This window comes from Scophthalmus maximus, chromosome 8 (genome assembly GCF_022379125.1).
Source record: "Scophthalmus maximus strain ysfricsl-2021 chromosome 8, ASM2237912v1, whole genome shotgun sequence".
NCBI lineage: Eukaryota > Metazoa > Chordata > Actinopteri > Pleuronectiformes > Scophthalmidae > Scophthalmus > Scophthalmus maximus.
The window spans coordinates 16,367,700-16,387,977 of NC_061522.1; the positions used below are offsets into that span (position 1 = coordinate 16,367,700).

Genomic DNA, 20,278 nt, shown 5'->3' on the forward strand with positions numbered 1-20,278 from the left:
CGAGCAGTTCACTCGCCTTGAGGTTGTAAACCTTCTTGTCACAGATGCTGCACTGGTGGGGCAGTTGTGTGGGCGGGACCGCTTGGTAATCATTGACTTGGTAGGGCTGAAGTGTCCTGGTACATGAAGACAGGGTTTCTTCATTCCCATGCAGGGTCTGATAGCCCCCGAATCCCTGTGTGCCACTTGAACCCATGGAGGAAGCCCCACTGCTGTGATTGAACTTGGGGTCAGTGGTCGGCTCCTCTGGGTTATACATCTCAGTCCTGGAGCGAATCGGCTGCCCGGCTGCTGTCCACACGGTAGCAGCATTAGAAACCATGTCCACCTTTCCAGTGAAGCTCAAGCTGGCGGGGGCTTTCCACTGCTCCTTATGGCCGGTGGAGTTATAAACATGCCTGTTCTGCTCATTGCCACTGAATCCAGCTTGTTGCCCCTGCATATCCTGCCCATAGAAATCTCTCTGGAAACCAACATTGTTCATGTTTTTGGCCTGAGTGTGTGTCACTGTGTACTGTCCATCACCGGCAGCGGTAGATGCTGTAGACGTCCCTCCGACTAGGTTGTACTGAAGACGCCTGTCCGTATCAGAAGGGTAAGCTGACCCTGGCTTTTTACCATACTCCACACCATGTTGGCCCACTGCGCCCCCTCCACCGGGATGGTTCAGTCTCACATTTTCTGGGTTTTGGTGGAATCCCCCACCCACCAAGGCCCCCAAGGCTTGATTTGAAGTGGGAAAACCTAGCACCCCCGTGGGGAAGGTCCCCTGTGGATTACCAACCATAGCTTGAGTCCGTAGCTGATTGAACAGGGGTTGGGACATGGCGACATTGGAGAGGACCTGATTGAGGACAGTGGCGGCAGTGGCTGCGTTGGCCCCCTGGGCCAGCTTAAGGCGATGGAGGGTGAGCTGGGCCTGGAGCTGAGCAAGCTGGAGGCTGGCCGGAGTCAGGAGGAGCTGCTGGTTCTGCTGCTGGGGCCCCACCTGCACGCTGCCTGGCAACTGGCCCCCCACCTGGAGGCCTTTCTTGTCAGTGCTGTCCAAGGGTACCGCACCGATGCTGTGAGAGAAAAAAACAAAAACATCCCGTGTTTCATCAATCTCAAAGCGCAAATCCACTCGGCTGGTTAGATGTCTCATAAAAGCTGAGGAGTTTGTGTCTGCGATTGTAAGCATGCTCCAGATGTGGGATTCAGCCAAGGCACTTTACACAGAAAGAAACATCAGTCAGCTCACGTGGCTTATTGAGTCAAGCCAGTAACTAGCAGGAAGCAGAGAGAATACGGTCGGGTGGTGCCAACAATAAAATACATGTAATGTACATGTGAGACTCAGCGATTCCATTTTTCAAGATAGCTACTGGTTGAGTAAGATGAGAAAACATGGATTGGGGAGAAGGAGCAACCATCAAGTAAACAATTGAACACAGATCGATACACTTAACGTGAAGACAGAGAGTATTAGGTGAAGGTGATTAAAGTTTCCATTCTCAATTCCTAGAAAAGGAAAATGGCGCGGACGAGCAATGCATGGCCATTATTGTGAATGTTATACGAATGTCAATTGTCACCTGTATTTAAAGCAACAAGATTTCTCCTAAACATTCTGTTTTAAGAAAGAAGACTGTTTTTCTGTTTACAGTGATAGAAACACCACTTAAATGCTTGTATTCTATTATAAAACCATCAAACAACTTAGGTACAGTGGAAAAGGATTGAAGAGCACGGAAGACTCTGCTAACTAGTTTTCATCTGCAGATTTGTTAAACTATATACAACCATTCACCATAACACAACAGAAGAATATAGTGCTGGTATTTCAAACAGACATTTACGCAGTACAACACTGCCGTCCCATTTTTGTGGACAATGGGCTGTTAGAAAAGCTCCAGCTCTGTTTCGGTCACAGCTTTCGCATCAGCAAACAAGTCAAATCTTACGAGTGACCAACCGGCAGATGGCCTGCAGTTGGGCACAGCCGTCAGCCAGCTGTCAGCGCCGCTGGGTTCACGATAAACCAGTGGAAGTGATCGGTGCCATGCTGTACGGCCACGAGAGTCTGCTGCTGGTGAAGGTGTTCTCGAACTCATATTATTTTTTATAGTATAATGTAATAGTTTAATTTCAGCAAATGTATGTTTTGCGGTTCGGCTGATGAGCGTAGCAACGAAAAAGCAAATGCCCAGATGTGTTCTTTCGCGGTTTCTTTTTTTGTACACATGTCATGGTCAGTCTAGCAACTACATGCGTATGTAGCCAAACCTGGGACAATGTTTAAGGTGAACTAAACCATAGGTAATGAGAGCGAGGGTTCGCAACAGATTGTCCAGTCAACTGACGAAAAAAAACACCTGATGAATCAGTGAACCCCTAGAAAGACAATTCATTCTCAACTGCTCCTCTGAGATGAAAGAGTCAAAGCAGAAAGCCGCCTCCTTGGATCAACTGCGTAGTGTCATCAGACTCTCTCCTCCACTATTCTAGTCTCGCCACCTTTCCCACTGACCACATCATGGTGGTCTGTCCAAACCGGAGCCAGAGCCAGGAGACATTGTAACATTGTGAGATGTCTCTCTTGTGTCGCAAACATCATTCCAATTACTTTCCAGCGCCGAGGAGCGGTCGAAGCAACTCCACCGCGGCCAGGCGCAGTGACATACGTTTAATTTCATGAATAAAGAGAGAAGTTCAAATAAAAAAGGGGGCAGCTGAACAGAGCAGGATTCAAATATCAAAAGGTTAGGGAGCCAAGCGCCCGTTTTACTGCCGGTACACTGCTCTGCATGCACTGCATGCACTGCACACCACCTTCCTACGGCACAGGCTGCTGTAATGGAACCACTTCAGACCACAGCACTCACCGGAGCTGTGACCCTGTTTGACTGGTCTGCCCTGTCCTCAATTTTTGATGAATGCTCTCACATGCTGTCTAAACTTAGTCGACTCAACTATTCATCACATCATCTATGTTAAGCACCCCAACACCCCACCTATCGAGCCACTGCTCCCGCCGACCCTGCTGAAAGGAGACGGGCTCGTCGGATAATGTAGCATGAAATTGTATATATTGTTAAGCATTTAGAATTACTGACATGTTAGGTATCATGTTTACACACATCCTGCAAATGGGTTAGACAACAGGTTGCGGTCGTCCCTCTTGGAAATAAAAAAAAAGTTCCAGCGATATAAATATGAAGTTATGCAACTGAATCGTGCGCGAGATTATCACCTCTCGCTCCGTGTCCCTCCTGGCTTCTTTGGTTGTGATCGCACTGCTCATCATATCACAAGCATCACTCACACTCCTCCTGAGCTACAGCGTGAACTATGCTGCCGTAGACATGTTCCAAAAATCCATCCATCCATCGTCTACCCCTTTATCCATTTAAGGGTCACGTGGAAGGAAGCCGGAGAACCCAGAGAGGACCCACGCATACGCGGGGAGAAGATGCAAACTCCACACAGAAAGGCCCAGGTAGGTTTGAACCGGGATCCGAACCCAGAACCTTCTTGCTGTGAGGCGAAAGTGCTAACCACTACACCACCGTGCAGCCATGTTCCAAAAGTGTAATGACAAAACTTTGTTTTGAGCAATTTCACTGAGATGATTACTAATAACTGATCTGTGTACGCTGCTCTACATCAAAAGGACTTAATAACCTCAATGTAACTTTACTTTTGCTATACCTGTTCCCTTTACTAGTCATACACAGAGTTATGGTTTACTCCTGTAATGTAATCTGATCCAGCCTGCTCATTAGATAGAACTTAAGGTTTGAACACGAACACAAACTTTGACTCACTTGACCAAGACCATTTAGCATTTTGCTGGTCTAAATACTGAAAAGAATAAATATGAATAATTTGGAGCGACGGTGCATATTAAATCTACTGAATCTGCAGTTTCAAAGAAAATTATGCTTTTTGAAAATTTTTATTATAAAAAAAAACTTTTCACAATTTTTATCACTTTCACACTGATGCCTCATGCATTTCACATCAAGCAGCTTCAGTCACTGAGAGATTTATTGGTATAAAAGCAGAATGCTTAAAATACTTAAAATGTATTTTCAAGTTCATATATATAATTCAGTGATTCGATTTAAGAAAAAGACAAACAATAAAAAATAGCTTTAGAGCAAACTCCCGATAGACACTAGACTAAACATGTTTGCAGTGTAAGGGGAAAGTTTTTTATGTTTTATTAAATAAATACAAACCTGCAGTTAAAGGATCAGGTCATTTTGCATGGTACAGGTTCTATGTACCGTATTTGTAATAACTACAATATATAAAGGTTGAAACAGACCTATACACACGCCACAGTCTAAGAGATGAGCACATTTTGAAAACCGAGTAATCTTGGACGATTGACAACCCATAGTTTTGCTGCCGATCGTACACACTCTTGAGTGAGCAAGCGTGCTGATGGAGATACACATACCCCATTCCAACTTATGACTCAAAGCTATAAATACTAGAGTTGCCTTTCGCCATCCCGAGACGCGGTGTTCCTAATCTACTAATATGGACTCTGGGGCAGCTGGCAGCGTGTGCTCGACACTTCAGACCAGTCTTGTGATGGTGACAGGGAATATTGGTGTCGAAAAAAAATGGCAACCAGGTGCGTCAGGGAAGAGTCTGAACGAGTCACACAGGAGAATCATCATGCCATGAACTTTTTTAATGAAAAAAAAAATGGTCACTGTGTGTTTACGATGTTACTGAAACAGCCCTCACAACCACGGCACACACATGGGATGTGTTTGTTCCCATTCTATATTCACTTAAAATGAATGAAGGCAAGTTAAAACACTTTTGAATATTTGAAATAAACAAAAAGCACAACAATTGATTCATAATACTATATGTAATCAATTATATTATAATATATACATTTTTGTACAATATCTGTTGCTATTTGTTCCAAATAACAAACCTATTGATTGAAAAATTGGTTGACACTGACTCGGACTGATTTCAAATGGACCAGAGATCTGCTCAATCCTGAGTGTTGTTATTATCTATTTGGGCAGAGGAGCCAGGCAGCAGTGTGTTATTCACATATACTCGACTCGTTTCACTCCAACTGAGAATATAAACAGCTTTTTTAAAAAGTCATTAAAGACATGACAAATATTGAGCGACCCATAAAGCTCGTAATTTGCTAATTTATGCAATGCAAGGAACTAATATTAAGCTTTTGGTGGCAGACAAAAAAAAACAATTACTGAAGAAATGAACATGTTATCAGTGGGAAGCAGCAGAAAGAAGCTAAATTTAACATATTTAGAAATTTTAAAATACATCTTTTTTTGTGCTGGATTAGTGAGAGATATGGATATTCAGTATTATAAAAATATAGAATATTCAATTATAATTCAAAAGAGGTTTATTCAAGTATTTTCAATGTCACTACACACTTGATCTTTTTCAGGCCAAAGTCAAAGATGCTGCTTTGTAAATTCAGAATATATATTCTTTTCACAAGACTTGTTTGTGGCTGAGATGTACTGACTTCTTTACTTATTTTTTTAAAAATATAATGGCAGTACGTTTGTCATGAGTTACTCTCACGCTCGTCTTCGGCACTGCACCTAAAAGTCAAGTCATGGCGGAGTCATAAGCACAGCCTCATGTGGTCATTTAAAAAAAACGTATGCACGATAACTAATCAGCAAATTTACATTACTTCAACACATTTCTGTTTTGTGTCACTATTAAAAAGTGATAATGTAAACAAATCATAGAGAATAGATTCAAGGTTTATCATAGCTCGCCACACATGGAAATAAAAATACTATGTATGTCAGATTATTCATTAAGAAAAAATTAGGAGCAAGCATGTGTGTAAAAGAGATGGCTGACCTCCTTTTAAACAAGAGCACATTATTCTGGCCAATCAATGGAGTTAATGGCATGATTACAATGAAGACATGAGTGAAATGTATCGCTGCCTCCCTCTTCTAATTCAGCCATCTGACTTTCATTTATTTTTCTCCCTGTCCAGCTTTTTTTTTTTTATATAATTTGACCAAATTTTACAGACTATCTACTTAAAGAACGTTACATGACGTGCATCTTTTACTCTTTCAGGTGACTGCATTGAAGCTCTATTACTTTCACTGTAAAAACAACACCTCGTATTTTCTGTGGATGAATGGCCACAATATTTGAAATGACTCTCTCCTCACTTGCCCCTGAGGCAAGGCTTTTCTCATTCAGCGCTAAGCCTGACATCAGGTGCAAAGCCTGACGAGAAAGGGTGATAGTCCCAGTGTCTGACATTAACCCTGCTGAACGCATGCCTTCTTCTCCCCTGCTCAGTGTCCTTCATCCTCGACAAGACATCACGATGTCTGCAAAAGTATCGTTATTCATCAGAGCAACAAATCTCCATTTCTGGGAATAACACTACACAACGCCAATCAATACAAAAAGACGATTATTAAAGACACGTGATCCAGTGCTGCATCATTCATTTAGCAAAAAAAAAGAAGTGTTTACTGTCTTACTGAGATTTTATATAGTCTGAATACCGACTCATAAACACCTTTTAGGTTACAGTAAACAAGCAATGACACTGAATGTGTGCCTTGTAGATTGACAGCACAATAATACTTTTAACAAACTGCATCAAATAGGTTTTTTTTCAGGACAGCTTTGGATAACACACACCATCTGTCGGTCTAAGCCTCATCCACTGGCCTCACTTTGACATGGATCAAAGACAGCACCGCAGACGTGCAGGAGACGCAGCGTGGGTCCAATAGGTCTCAGCGGAGGAAGTAATGAATTAGAGGAACACGGAACAGCCCTCCACTGAGTTCCGATGGAACATCCAACACTATATGTCCCATAACCCCTCAGCTCCACAGACAACTCCCAATCCTGCGCCAACACACTACAGCTGAGGAGACACCCTAACACATTAATGACAGTACAAGAGGCCCGTATTGGAAAGCACACCTGGTCATACTGGGGGAAAAACCAACCAACAAACAAACAAACCTTGAAAAGACGGCGGAGGTCCAAGTTACACCTCTGACACTAGAACGTGCAACGCTTCTCCATGATCTGACCCCTGTCCAGCAGCTGAGATTGACATGTGCCTCTGCCCCCTGACGTGACGACTAACGCTATATGTGCTCCGGCATAACATCACTGCCAGTGGTCTTCTGCCCAACGTGAGTGACGCTGTGTTAACCCGACGGGGCAGGGGGGACGCCATGTGATGAAAAGTCACAAGTGGTCAGAATGTGTGTGTGTGTGTGTGCATGTGTGTGTGAGAGAGAGAGAGAGAGAGACGACGGGTCACAGAGGAGGCCTGTAGATGTGTACTACAGTAAATACAGCAAGCAGAGAACAACAAAATGTCCGCTTGCTGCTGACCCACTGCCACATCCATCTTTTACAGTAGCACGCGTGAGATAAGAAATTCAATTCTTTTTAAAAACTCACTCCACTCAAAGGAGTACAAATACCATAACACTACCCCACAGATGAAGCCCCATTTAGTCCGTGAGACAAAAACGATTTTACCGGATTTTGATTGACAGACACAGAGCCTGATGTAAAGTCCGCACACCCTTCTCAGTCAAAGGGAAAGTCTTTGAGTGATGGATTCAGTGGCTCAGTGGAAAGTGTGCATTCTCCACAAAGGGCCCCTTGTCCGTGTGAGATGCTCTGACGTCTACAACTACGCCACCAAAAGACAAGAGAGCACAAATAGTTAACCAGCACAAATTTATCTGAACCGACTGGAAATTCCTCCGTTTAGGTTTAATCAACTTTTCGTTGAAAGTTGACCCAACGTCAAAGCGGAAATCTATTTTACAGATTGTGCAGCTGCTACAATCTCAACTTCAAAGTATCGAGAAGCTGTCCGACATTTAGTTGAATGTAAAACATATTAAGTTATTTCTCTTTTGGACATTTAACGAAAAAAAATAAACCAGGAATGCCGGAAATGCAAATATCCCAAATGGACATTTAAATAAAAAAAACAACATTTAAAAAATTGCCGTTCAGGTAAACAGGGAGAAAATCCAAGATAAAAACAGGGACATCATTCCACATGATACACACAGCTGAAGCCACAAACTGGTGAGGTGGACACAAGTCTTTGTGAATTTGTGTTTCTCATGGATGCGGTCCGATGGAGCGCAGCGATTCAAACCTTGTTTTTGTGTTTTTACCTCCTATCGCCTGCAATGAGTGAGCAAACTAAACGTTCTTTCTTTCATAATTAGTTTGTCGCAGTGTGTGACAGACTTAAAAAAAAAAAAAACAAGTATACACTATAAAAACAGATTACCACAATTAAAAAAATTGTTAGAGCAAAATAAAAGCCGACAGTTTCATGTTGTTTTTCTTTTCCGCATTCTTCTGCAGAGCTGTGGATTCTCAGCAGCAGTAAGCACAGAAGCATTCGACTCTCAGGGAGGCATCACACTGACAGATTTACAGTCAATCCATCTGTTGGTATCACACCCAGACTGCAAAGCCCGAACCAGTCACTTTTTACCCTGCAGCGGTATAACTGGTAGAGCATAAGCACCTCTACGAATTATTATTATGATCATAACCACTAGTTACTAGTAGTCATCGATGACAACAACAACCAGGCTCAATTTCCTACTTCCTTGCTCTAATACTTATACTGATATTTTAAAACAAAGACATGGATGACCTTGTATGACAAATATATAATCAGTGTGCCAAGATATATTTCAAATGTACAAATTGAGACCAATAATATATCATGTGATGATATTGGGGTTTTTTTCCATTAGTATTCGATTACTTTTCTTTTTGTTTCATCACGTCTTGTGATGCTGTATTCTGCATTATGGAACCTTTCAACAGCTTGAACATTTTTCTTTCTATTAAGTTGTAGAAACTGCACTTTGTGTTTGACACTTTAGTATATTTTTTGTTAATTTGTATTTGTTATTTATCAAATCTTTTGTTTCCTGACACTGTGGGAGGACACCGTGTGATCAAGTGAAGGAAAAAAGGCACACACAGGCACACACACGCGCACACACACAGGCACAAACACACACACACACACACCCACACACACTAAAGCGGTCTTATGAAACACTTTTTCCATGGCCCACTAGGTGGTGCCATAACATTTTGCCATAACTTGCCCCAGTGGGTCTGACGGGAAGTGTTGTTCTGCCATGTGAGGGCGCTGTTCTCATTTCTATCAGCAGGTCCGACTGCAAGAACGAGAGCCACGATGTTTATATTTACAAGTATGATCAACATACTGTGTCTATTCATATTGCAATGCCGTGTTGATTAGTCACCTTTGGAACAGGATGGAGGAGTCACAAAGAGCTGGATGAAACTTTGCTTGGCTGCCACATGGACTGAACGCTCATGGCCGACACTTCACTTTCATTCATCCACAGAGACAAACGGACAGACATGCATGGACTCGGAATACGTGACTCGAGTCACTAATCAAAAGGAGACCGTGCAACCCCTGACTCTTCCCAATATGGCGTAAAGTGTTACTGACATTCCAGAGCCTTAATTTAACTTTTCAGCAAATCAGACACGAAGCCACGGCCTGCGAACTCAACACATAGCCACCGTCGTGCCATGAGAGACGCTTAGGGCGAGGTATGGGTGAAGACGCGGGGTCAGCTTGCCTCGCTCCACATTCGGCACAGTTGGAAGGGGGGAGTGGTCCCTGATTTATGGTGGAGTATCTTGGCCACAGGGACACGGGGTCTGGCCCCCTTACGACCCCCATAACTGTCCCGTCCACAGTAAAGCATCACTTTGATTCATGCCATGTCTCTCTGATGATGCTTGTAACACGTAAAGATTTATGCTGGGGATCAGTCACTGGGTTTTATGAAGTGGTACCAAAAGGTAAACTAAAGTTTGTGAGGTGACTAGAATCACTTTTGTCCGGCCTTTGGTCATTAACTGTGAAATAATCCTGTAAGTTCACGTGCCTGACGTGAAGTGAACTGCCCTAGTCACGCACAAACACACATTGGCCCCAGAGTCACGCAGCTAAATCCTCCGAGGCTTTAGCTGGAGAAACATTGTTCCCCGGCTTCTCGCTCGCATTCACATGGCAGAAGGAGGCGATCTTGTTTCAACCATAGGGAACGGTCAAACATTGGTTATTGGGGTCGCGGAGGAACACACAGGTCAAAGGAAACCTTCTGACTTGACAGCTGCCTCCCAACTGTGGAACTTTTAAGACCGTTCCGACAAATATGTCCCATTACGGAAAACGGCAATTAGTCTTTAAGAGCTCTGCTGACAAAGTGCCTTCTGTGACACCTGTTTGAGGCATTTGTAGGAAATAAAATATCATTGGATGCCTGATGCCAAAGCTACGGAAGAGTATAAGGGCCTAACATAAGGTAAGAAATGACTAGAGCTTTCTTTTTCAAAAAATTTCGGATTTCGAGAATAAAGTAAAAATGTTGAGAATAAATTACATCTGAGAATTACGTCAAATTAAACCAGAGGATGAATATATATATTTTGAATTTTTGAAGTCAACCCTTCAAGAACATATCAAACTACTCGTGGAAGGGCATGCAGCTGCCTCAACAGAATGCCTTGTCTGGATGAATTGGGGAAAAAAATCTTTTTCCTTTCATTTAATTACTTTAGAATCCGTTTCAGTGACGGGGAAACTATTTCTCCTTTAGCGCATAAAGACAGTGTGGTAATCAGTACGAGGACTCTGAAGAGATTGTGCCGAAAACTTTGGTCTGTGGAGGAGAAACCACACGAGCTTGGTATGCTTACACCAGCCGAAGGATGTAACGCCGTGGCAGCTCTAAATAGCTGTCAGTCGCTCCTCTGACCGGATATGATGGACCAGAAGAGTTGAATTTATGCCTGTCATTTTTTTCCCTTACGCGTGACCCTAATAAACCTCCGTATGGAGCTCTAAGAGACCAACACAAATACTCAAGAAAAACTATTTATAGGTTTCTTGTTTGGACTAGAAGACAATAAATGTCCGCACACCAGTTGATGCTCCAACAAACCTTTTAAATTAACTCAAAGCAATTTAATGAAATGTTCTGGTATTGGACACCAATCCTGACTCCTCTGTCAGGCGCCTATAGTGCTCATTCAAGTTTGGATACTTCGTCTGGACTAAAAATGTGCCCGAGATGCAGTCTTCTAAGTGAACAAGCAACGCAAACCATACATTCCAACACTACCATTTTTCTTTTCTTTTTTTCTCGACGGATTATCAACACCTGTCCTCTCTTTTCTGATCAGGTGTCGTGGTTAGTTTTGATGTGAAAGTGCTGACAAGGGCTGAGAAAAGCCCCCATTTATCCCTGCGATCTGCTGACACTGAGTGTCAAACCGGGTGCTGAGAGCCCCGGGGGCCAGGTGACCGAACCTCCGAACAGCTTGCTTGGACTTTCGACAGGGTGACATCAGAGATCCATCTGGCCTATAGGCGAAGTTGCGAAGGAGGGGCGACCGCACAGGCCGCGCAGAAAGTCTAAAGTTACCGCAGCTAAGCTCCTGCCACAGTAGCAACAAGTTTGAAAAAAACCCAGAAAAAACCCCACAAAAAAAATATGAACAGTCCCTGAAAGAAATGAATTCTAGGGGCGACATTAGAGGGAGATTTAAAATAAAACTGTGAACCCAAAATCAGAAAAAAACAACAGAAAAGATATGTTTCTTCTCCTTGGCAAGATAATGTTTATGTTGGATTAGAGAAATAATTGGGAGGTGGGAATTCAAGCAGTGGAAGCATCACAAGACTCAGAGGTGAAGTAATACGAGGAGTGGGTCAGGATTGCGTTGGCTTCGACGACTGGGCCTGACAAGCCATTTTTCCTGCTGCCCTGGAGCAGTTATTTATAGCTGCTGCCTGGGTGCAGACAGGACATTTGTCACTGGCTGCTGCCGCGCTGCCCAGTGACACATTGAAAGTCCACGATTTTTTTTCTTAGCGACATTCTACAGCCTCAAATATGAACATACAACATTGTACTTCCCACAGTCTAACTGTACACGAGCAGCTGCAGGGGCACATGGGAAAACCTCACTGGAGTCTTCCCCGACCATGGTCAGCAACATCGGAGCTATATTAGTGCACAAGGTGACGTAGGGATGCTTCCCACAGCCCCTCCTTTAGCCCCTCCCCCCTTCCGTATCACCCTCTCTGCTCTTACCTCACACCCACCATCCTCCGGCCCTGCTCAAAGCCAGCATTGCATTTTACCATCTGTCACTGCTGTCATGCTTACGAATACCGATGAAACCCAACTGTGATGTCCCACTCGCTGACTCCCAAGCAAATGGGAATACAGCGCCGGGAATGTGTAAACTGTATATTTTCAAAGATATTTTAAAATGTAGCATTTGTGATACGGAAAACGTAATTGCCATTTTAAAAAAAACGTCCGAGCCCAGCACCTCTACAGAACTTTTAAAAACCGCAACCCAATGCTTCTAGATACGTCTTCACCTCACGTGGGACATTTCCTGATAGTACGAACATGTGACTGAATCCTGTAAGACCGGCGATATCACACCCAGGGAGAAACCCACTCACTCGCCCCAACCAATTCTCTTTCTTACGCCAAGCGTGTGATTGAAATCGATATTGAACCAAGGCAAGCACGCACGGGATTCCCAATGTGAAGGTGCCTGAACCAACCCAGACGGAGGAAAAAAGAGCAGAGGAGAAAGAAAACGGTGGTGGGAAAATGTTTACATATGTTGGGGTTTTTTTTAAGTCAGGCATAGCAATACACATCTTTCCAAATAAACACATTTACTAAGAGTCAACCTTCTTTGGAGAATGCAGTGAAGAGACTGACGTTTACATATATTTTGGGGGCCAATGCCGATATTGATATTAGGGAGGAAAAACTTTCCAATACCAATATATACCGTGTATATAGAAACTAAATTTTATAATAAATAACTATAGATAAAAAGAAAACACAAACACAATTTGAAAATGAAGAATTTTTACTATATTTAAATGCACTTTTTTTCTGCTTTTTGTGTAAAATAAGTTTTCATATTTGTGCATATAGGCAAACATGAGTGCAGACACTTGGCTTAAGTGATAAGCAAGACTCCACCATCTTTATGCAAGTCCCTCTTTAATATCACACCATGCACGTAGGTCCAAAGGAAGACAGAGAAGGGAGGGGCGAGGATCTGTCAGGTGTTTTGTGCGCCCAAGGTTCGTTTGAGCTAATATTCCAGTCCATCCAATAGAGATGAATTTCCCCCAAAATGTGCTGACAATAATCTTTTAAAAACAAGACAAATGAATTGAAATATGAATATGTTCGTCTCAAGTGTCTTTAAATGCTGAGACACAGTATTGTGCCATCACACTGTTGGCCTTGTCCAAAGTGAAGACAACAGATGGCTGGAACATTTAGAGGAAAACAGTCAAACGTAAGCACACACATGGTGGCTGCACTACAGGTCGGGCCTTGGCAGGGAGGGCACAGCGGCCATATGGTTCGACATGTCTCAGTCCAGGAAGCTGCCGGCATCAGAGGGCGCTCAAATAGCCATTAGCACAAATTAGCCCAAACAATGAAAGTGAGTGATCTCGGCAAACTTTTCCGACAGCTGCTCTGCGGGATCCCCGAAAATGACAAATGGACAGAAGGGGCGGAAGGGAAAAAAGAGAAAGTCACCCAGCACAACCCCAGGGTAAGTGAGAAATCCCCCTCAAGCCGGTGGACAGAATGGGTTGGCCATGCCCCGGAGTAATGACCATCAAGGGATTTGTCTGTGGAGCCCGGTTCCTAAAAGAATACACTCATAAAACAGAGACGATAAAAACCCTTTGTGCTTTACCATTTTATGGCTGCAAATATACAGAATCAAGATCTAGCTTTACGTTAACACTCGCACAATCAAAATGTACCAACTTTTTTTTTTTTTTACACAAAGCATCTGAGGCTGTGGAAAGACCAGAGAGGAGGGGTGAGGTCGTCAGTTCTGAGGAAGAATGACATGATGGGATCTGGCACATTTGTTTAGAAAGTGCTCATATTCACTGCCTAAATCCGAGACAAATGTATGAATAAATAAATAAACTGTCACACACATACAGTGCATATCTACAGTGTGTAACATAGTACTAGCACTGCTGTGTACTGCAACATACAGTACTGTACTTGCACAGCAGCGAATAGAGGACTGCTTCATAGAGACCACAGTCATTTTCTTAAAATTATAGACGCATTAGAGTAAACGCTTTATAGACAATAGACGATTGCGTACAGCGTGAGATACATGTGTGGTTATCACCGTTACCTTTCGCGGATATTAATGTGAAAAAATATGACGCTTGTTATTTTGTCTTTCTGCAAAAAAAAATGAAGAGGGTGATAAAATGAGTTACATCGACAGGTAAGACAGGGTTAAAGAGTTCATGAGATAAAAGTATTCTGCAATGTAAACTACAGTTTATTCGATTTTTACTTTAAAGAGTGAAAAAAACTCCCTGTGAAACAATGTTTATTGTTATAAAAAAAAACACATGCGACTATCAGAGACTTTAAATGACTGTATGCTTTGTATGCCGGTTAGTCTTGTTTACTTGTCGGTAAGCCATGCTGTTTCCATTTGCTGTGAATAAAACTGTTGATTCATTAAATAATAACCAAGCCTTGTATCACCAAGAGTCCCCATAATAATAATAATAACAATAATCCACAACATCCACAAAAGTATTTCTAATAAAAACTGTCCAAACGAGGGGTCTGTGCTATTCGGTGTCAGACATTGTATCATGCTGGATCACATGTATATAAAAGCAAAAACTATCTGCATTGCAGAATATAAGAGAAAGAATATAAATGTAATAGCACATCCATAAGCCACCAGAGCCAGAGAAAGTAAAGCGCTGGCAGACAATCTTATCTGAGGAAGCTTTATCTTCACTTCACTGTCTCCAAAAGGGAAACTGGAAGAAATCCACACACCGCAGGGAGGCAGGAAGGTTGCTGCCCCGATATCTCATTCATGAGTCACTGACAGCTGTGTCTGAGCCGTTCCAGACCCACGCGCAAACGCATGAACGCAATCTTATTTACTCCGTGCCCGCCGTGCGCTCTCACTGCACAGGCTCTAGTCGAAACAGTGCATGTCACTCGGAGGAGCGTGGCCTGGAGGGAACAGATTCATATCGGCGCCGCAATTATAGCCATTTACTTAATAACAGTCGTCTCTAGGGGGAGGCCAGAAGCCACCACCTGTGCCCCCCCCCCCCGCCTCCCTAAAGTGCAATTGATTAGCTTTGAGGGTAATCGACAGGAAGCTCCTTGGCATGGGGGGTTCGCCCTCATGCTGACAAACAGAAACCCACCAGGGCCCCCACTCCCTCATCACTGTTGTATTTTAGGCGGCCCATTAGCGTGCCGGATTTCTGATCCGTTCCGCGAGCTGCCGGCAATGACAGCACCGCTCTATTATCTTCACCGTCTCTATAAAGGCCTGCGCCCCTCACTCACTGTCCCTTTTCCCGTTTAAAGCCCTTTCTACCCCCCCGGGAGAGAAAGAGGTCTCTTCATTCATCTCCGCCACTCGGTGATAGCTGTAACGGAGAGGCTGATTGCAGGAGCCAGGAATAGAGGATGATGGTACATTGTTTCTACACTGGAGCCTGCAGTGCAAAGTTGTTGTGCAAAAAATTGTTTCATACACCGGGAACAAACTCATTCAACTCTTATTCCAGGTAGAGACACAAGACAGTGCTTTCTATTGGAATATTATTTTCGATTAGCAAAGGTTTGTTTACCTCGTCAGCTTGAGCCATAACTCTATCACCTTGTCACATGGCCAGGTGATCCGGCGTCTATTTTGTCGGACACAAGGGGCAACGGGCCGTGACGTCACCCGTTGGCTGGTCAGCTTCTGTTTTGAAGCCTCAAGTTTAGCGTTCCGACCAGCGCCATGTAGTTGTTTTACTGGAATCTGACGCATGGGAGCGATGGGTGGGCACCAAATCGGATGGTACTATAGCTGTCAATCGCGCTGTACCCGCGCTCCAGTGTGTTCTGTGCTTTATTGTCCATTTTACTCCAAAGGACACCACCGTTCACAGAATGAACGTCATTGCAGCATTGAAGAAGACTTGAAACTAGCGATTGAACCATAAACTCCTCAGGGAAATGTTTACTGACGTTATAAATCAAGTGAGACGTAGAGTCATTTTCTCATTGACTTCTTTGAGCGACCAGTGGAGTCGCCCTCTGCTGGTCATTCCAGAGAATACAGGCTTCGAGCACTTGCGAACACTAGAGAGGGAAAACTTCCAAAACCAAAAGTCAGACGAATTGGAATCAGATTTGTTTTTCGACTTTACCCTCCACAAAAATCTAACATCTGGAGTGATGCGAAACAAATCACACACACGGTAGGTCTCTGTAAACTTTTCTGAGAGGAGCTGGACCAAAGAGCAGGTGTGATCGCACCTCTGCGCAGCCATCCGACCCAGTGTGGGCGAGCATATGTTATGTGACCACAAATGTGCGTGCATGTGGGAAGAGAAAATAAGGGCAAAGGATGATGATGGAGTAAAACAAAAGAAGGAGTTAAACAAAGCGTAACAGACTGAAAGAGATGGAGAGGATTACATAAAAACTGTGAATCAACCGCAACAGTAAAATGAAGAGGTTCTGTTGCTTTCACTCGCTCATGAGTCATTAACCTGTGACCATGAAGTGAAAAACATTTCTGTTCAAGTTCCAGCACAAGTATATTTTTTTAATGATAATCATCACAGCCACCAAAAGAGAGAAAGAACATTGCTTGTGGTCACATCAACACAATGGAGAAGCCCTGACATGGTTTCCAGCAGTCTGGGCTGTTTTGGCGTTGTGTGAGGCTTGTGACGTCGGACAGCGCAGTGACTCACCCCAGAGCCCACGAAGCTTTACGTGACTCACCACTACACCCAAAATAATCGACAACATCCCCAGCCCCTGCCACGACAGGGTCCGTCCACTCACTGAGCCGTCGGTCTAAATGTGCCGCGCGGGGGAAAAAAGAAGAGAAAAATAAAGGTTTCAGTATATCGGCATCTTTAATTACTGACCAACTGCGTGTAAATCCATATTATAATCCCCCAGTCCATAAATACCTTCTCTAATTCCCTTCCCCCTCATCACGGCTCCTCCAAAAAAAAAAACGTGGAATCGTTTTCTAATGTAAAAGCATTGGATGGACACACACAGGCTGAACTATGTGGTTACAGGGAGGCACTGTGAGACCACCTCACTTTGGACAACATATTCGTAAACGGCCGCCATTAAATCATTTATTATTACGGTGCAGAGAGTTTGGCGTGGTGGCGTGGTTTTTGATTACACGACAGATAATACAAAGTGGGCTCGGTGACAGACTGAGTGGTTCTCACTGGTGGCACCGTTTTCTCCTGAGGGTCTCTGTTCCCGATTGCCCATTTCAATCTAATCCCTGAACGTAAACGTGTTCCAAGGTTCTGTGGGATCCCGCTGGTGTAAAATCTGTGGCTAAAGTGTGAAATAGCTCAAGGGGAGAGTGGCTACGTCGATGTGAAACCGTAGCCGCAGTGTTTATCTCGAATAGAGTTCCATTATTGCAGACGTGTCCCCCCCGTACAGCACCCAGGAGACGTACCATCGCACATGAAACTCTCCGCTCACCACAGCATTCGACAGACACTGTCGACAACATCATCATACATCATACACCTGCAGAACCAACTCAAACTACACAAGTTTAAAGACAAAATTACAGCGGGAGAGCTGAAGACAGTCTTGGAGCAAAGGGAAGCTCAAACTGTTTCGCATAAACTTTAATCTCAACTAATCAAAAGCAAAAATCTAGTTAATCCCTGGGTGAAAGGATGACATGCAGCAGCTGGTTATTGCTCATGGCTCCACATGAAGACGCAGACAGGGCAGTTGGACAAGAGGGACGGCACAACATGTTGGTGTTGTGTTGATTTTGTACTTCAACAGGGTGGAATTCAAATTTAATTAAATTACATCCCCCTAAAAAAAAACTGTATAATACTTATGGAGTGTTATGAAATGTTATGTTGTCTACTAATTTTTGGAGAAAAGACAGTAATTCAGAAAATAACACACTTCAAAAAAGGCATCCTATTTGTGTCACATATGTGGCCTCAAATCCTTTAAAGCCAAAGACATCACACCTCTCATCCTCTATGGCGATGCTCAACGAGGCCTGTCCTGCAAACGTCCTCACTCCTGCTCCTCGTATGTATGTGTCTCTGACCATTGCCCTGCTGCACTGTCTTTAAATTCCTGCACAGCTCATCCGCAAACACGCTTAAACACCAATGGGAACATTACTTTTGGAGGGTATCTTCAGATGATTAGCTCTTTGCAGCTGATCAGGGGGCAGCTGGGGGGGGGGGGGGGGGGGTGACACATGCGCACACAGAGCGGGGTGTTAAGCCGAGGTCCGTCTGCCAGCTGAGAAGTGTACATTTGTCGCATGAACGCGCACGGTGAGGGTGGTTACTGCTGAGTTTATATGGAATTCTGTCCGCCCTGCTGAAGGCGATGAAAATAAAAAAGATGGATGTTCTAACGGGACACTGACACGAGTGGATTTATCCTGGAGCTCTGACCGTGACACACGGTCAATGTAAGCGTGTGTGTATTTCCAAAAGTGAAACCATCATCAGTGATCTAATAGTTTCTGTCTGGACTGTGTGTAAAGTTTAAACTATCTTGACGACAGAGTGCCTTCGTCTGTTGACAGAGACTGATCACACGATGAAGACACAACGCTTACAGACATAAGTATCCATCATCATCAATGAAGATCGGATCTACAGTTACAAATGCTGAATTGTAAATGTATTCATTAACCCCTATGACTATTAGTGTTATTCCAAATGCACCTGCTGGTAAATGTAGGTGGGTCGGGCCGGAGGGTGGCCTGGGGTTTATGTCATGTCTGGTAAGTGATACACTGCCCACCTGGTGCCACTTCAGAAAGCATACGTTCTAAATGTACCAGGGCGAGAAAAACATTTTACTATCTGCCGACTCAGCCCGGCTTTCCCTTTCACCTCCGGAGGGAGAAAACGAATAGGAACGGGTCAAAACGCAACATGAACCAACCTCGTTACATGCTGAACCGTAATACCCCCACAAATCACTGAGCATCTTTACGCTGTCACTCATTGCCAAAGTCAAATGCATACACAAGTGCGAACAGTGCTGCCTAGCCTCCTTTAATACATAGATACATACATATAGTGTAATAAACACAGTGAAATCACAGCGGCAGTTAATGCGACGGAATGGGACTGAATTGTGGTGGTCTCCTATCTTTGATTGAAAAGAACATCTATGTCCTCATTGGACGCTGGTGACCACAGACCCATAAATCTGGATCTGTATGACAAGGTAACACGATACACGTAAAAGAACCTACACATATTGCTTTACATACCCAAAAACAAACAAGTCCGTTTGGAAACGCTTAAGTGCTTTGCACACACAAGACATGTAAAACATTAAACTGAATAATCACACAAGGCCTGGCATCCGAAAGAGTCGTTTGTGTGTGTGTGTGTGTGTGTGTGTGTGTGGAACCCATCCCTTGTCTGCCAGTTATAGTTGCATTCCCCACAATCGCATTCCTACTTCCAGCTATTTACTTCACACACACACACACAAAAAGATCCCCACACTGAAAGAGATGCCAGTCTCTACTGTGCAGCATTCTTTACATTGCGTTTGCAGAACACACAAAAGTTGCACTATATCAGGAAATATGCCAGAGGTATCGTGAACTATGTGGGCCTAATGTGTGCTCATGGTAAATTAAACTCTAATATCTTATAGCAGGGTTATTACTTTGTGTTCATCTATGTACGGTGATTTAAGTGCAGTAAGTCTAAGTGCATAGAACTGCTCTGATGAAAATTTGGTGTGGTGACCCTTTATGAATAAAACATAATTTAGAGAAGTCGGCGTTTCCCATTAATCACTTAGACCGTGGCAGCCCGTCATAGTTTGAATTGTCCCGCCACAGTTTCATAATGAACCCAAAACGTTTTTGCACCCTAACAATAACGTACAACATCTCTAACTTTGTGTTTCACGCCGTTGCGACACTGTAGAACCGCGACATGGATTCGCACCCACGTCGGTCTGCCATCAAAGCATCCACAGAGTTTTAACTGTGCTGGCGGGTCATCGTCGGTCGGCTGTGTAGGTGTACGGGTTCCCAAGATGGTCATGCAGTT

At 43.7% G+C, this 20,278-nt stretch overlaps 1 protein-coding gene across 1 annotated transcript in view; it reads right to left on the minus strand.

Moving 5' to 3' along the window:
- Positions 1-20,278, minus strand: part of rbm20 (RNA binding motif protein 20) — a 44,380-nt gene that overhangs the window by 14,529 nt on the left and 9,573 nt on the right. The window contains exon 2 of the mRNA XM_047334121.1: positions 17-1,064. Coding sequence (XP_047190077.1) covers positions 17-1,064 — 1,048 coding nt within the window. The remainder of the gene's footprint in view (positions 1-16; positions 1,065-20,278) is intronic.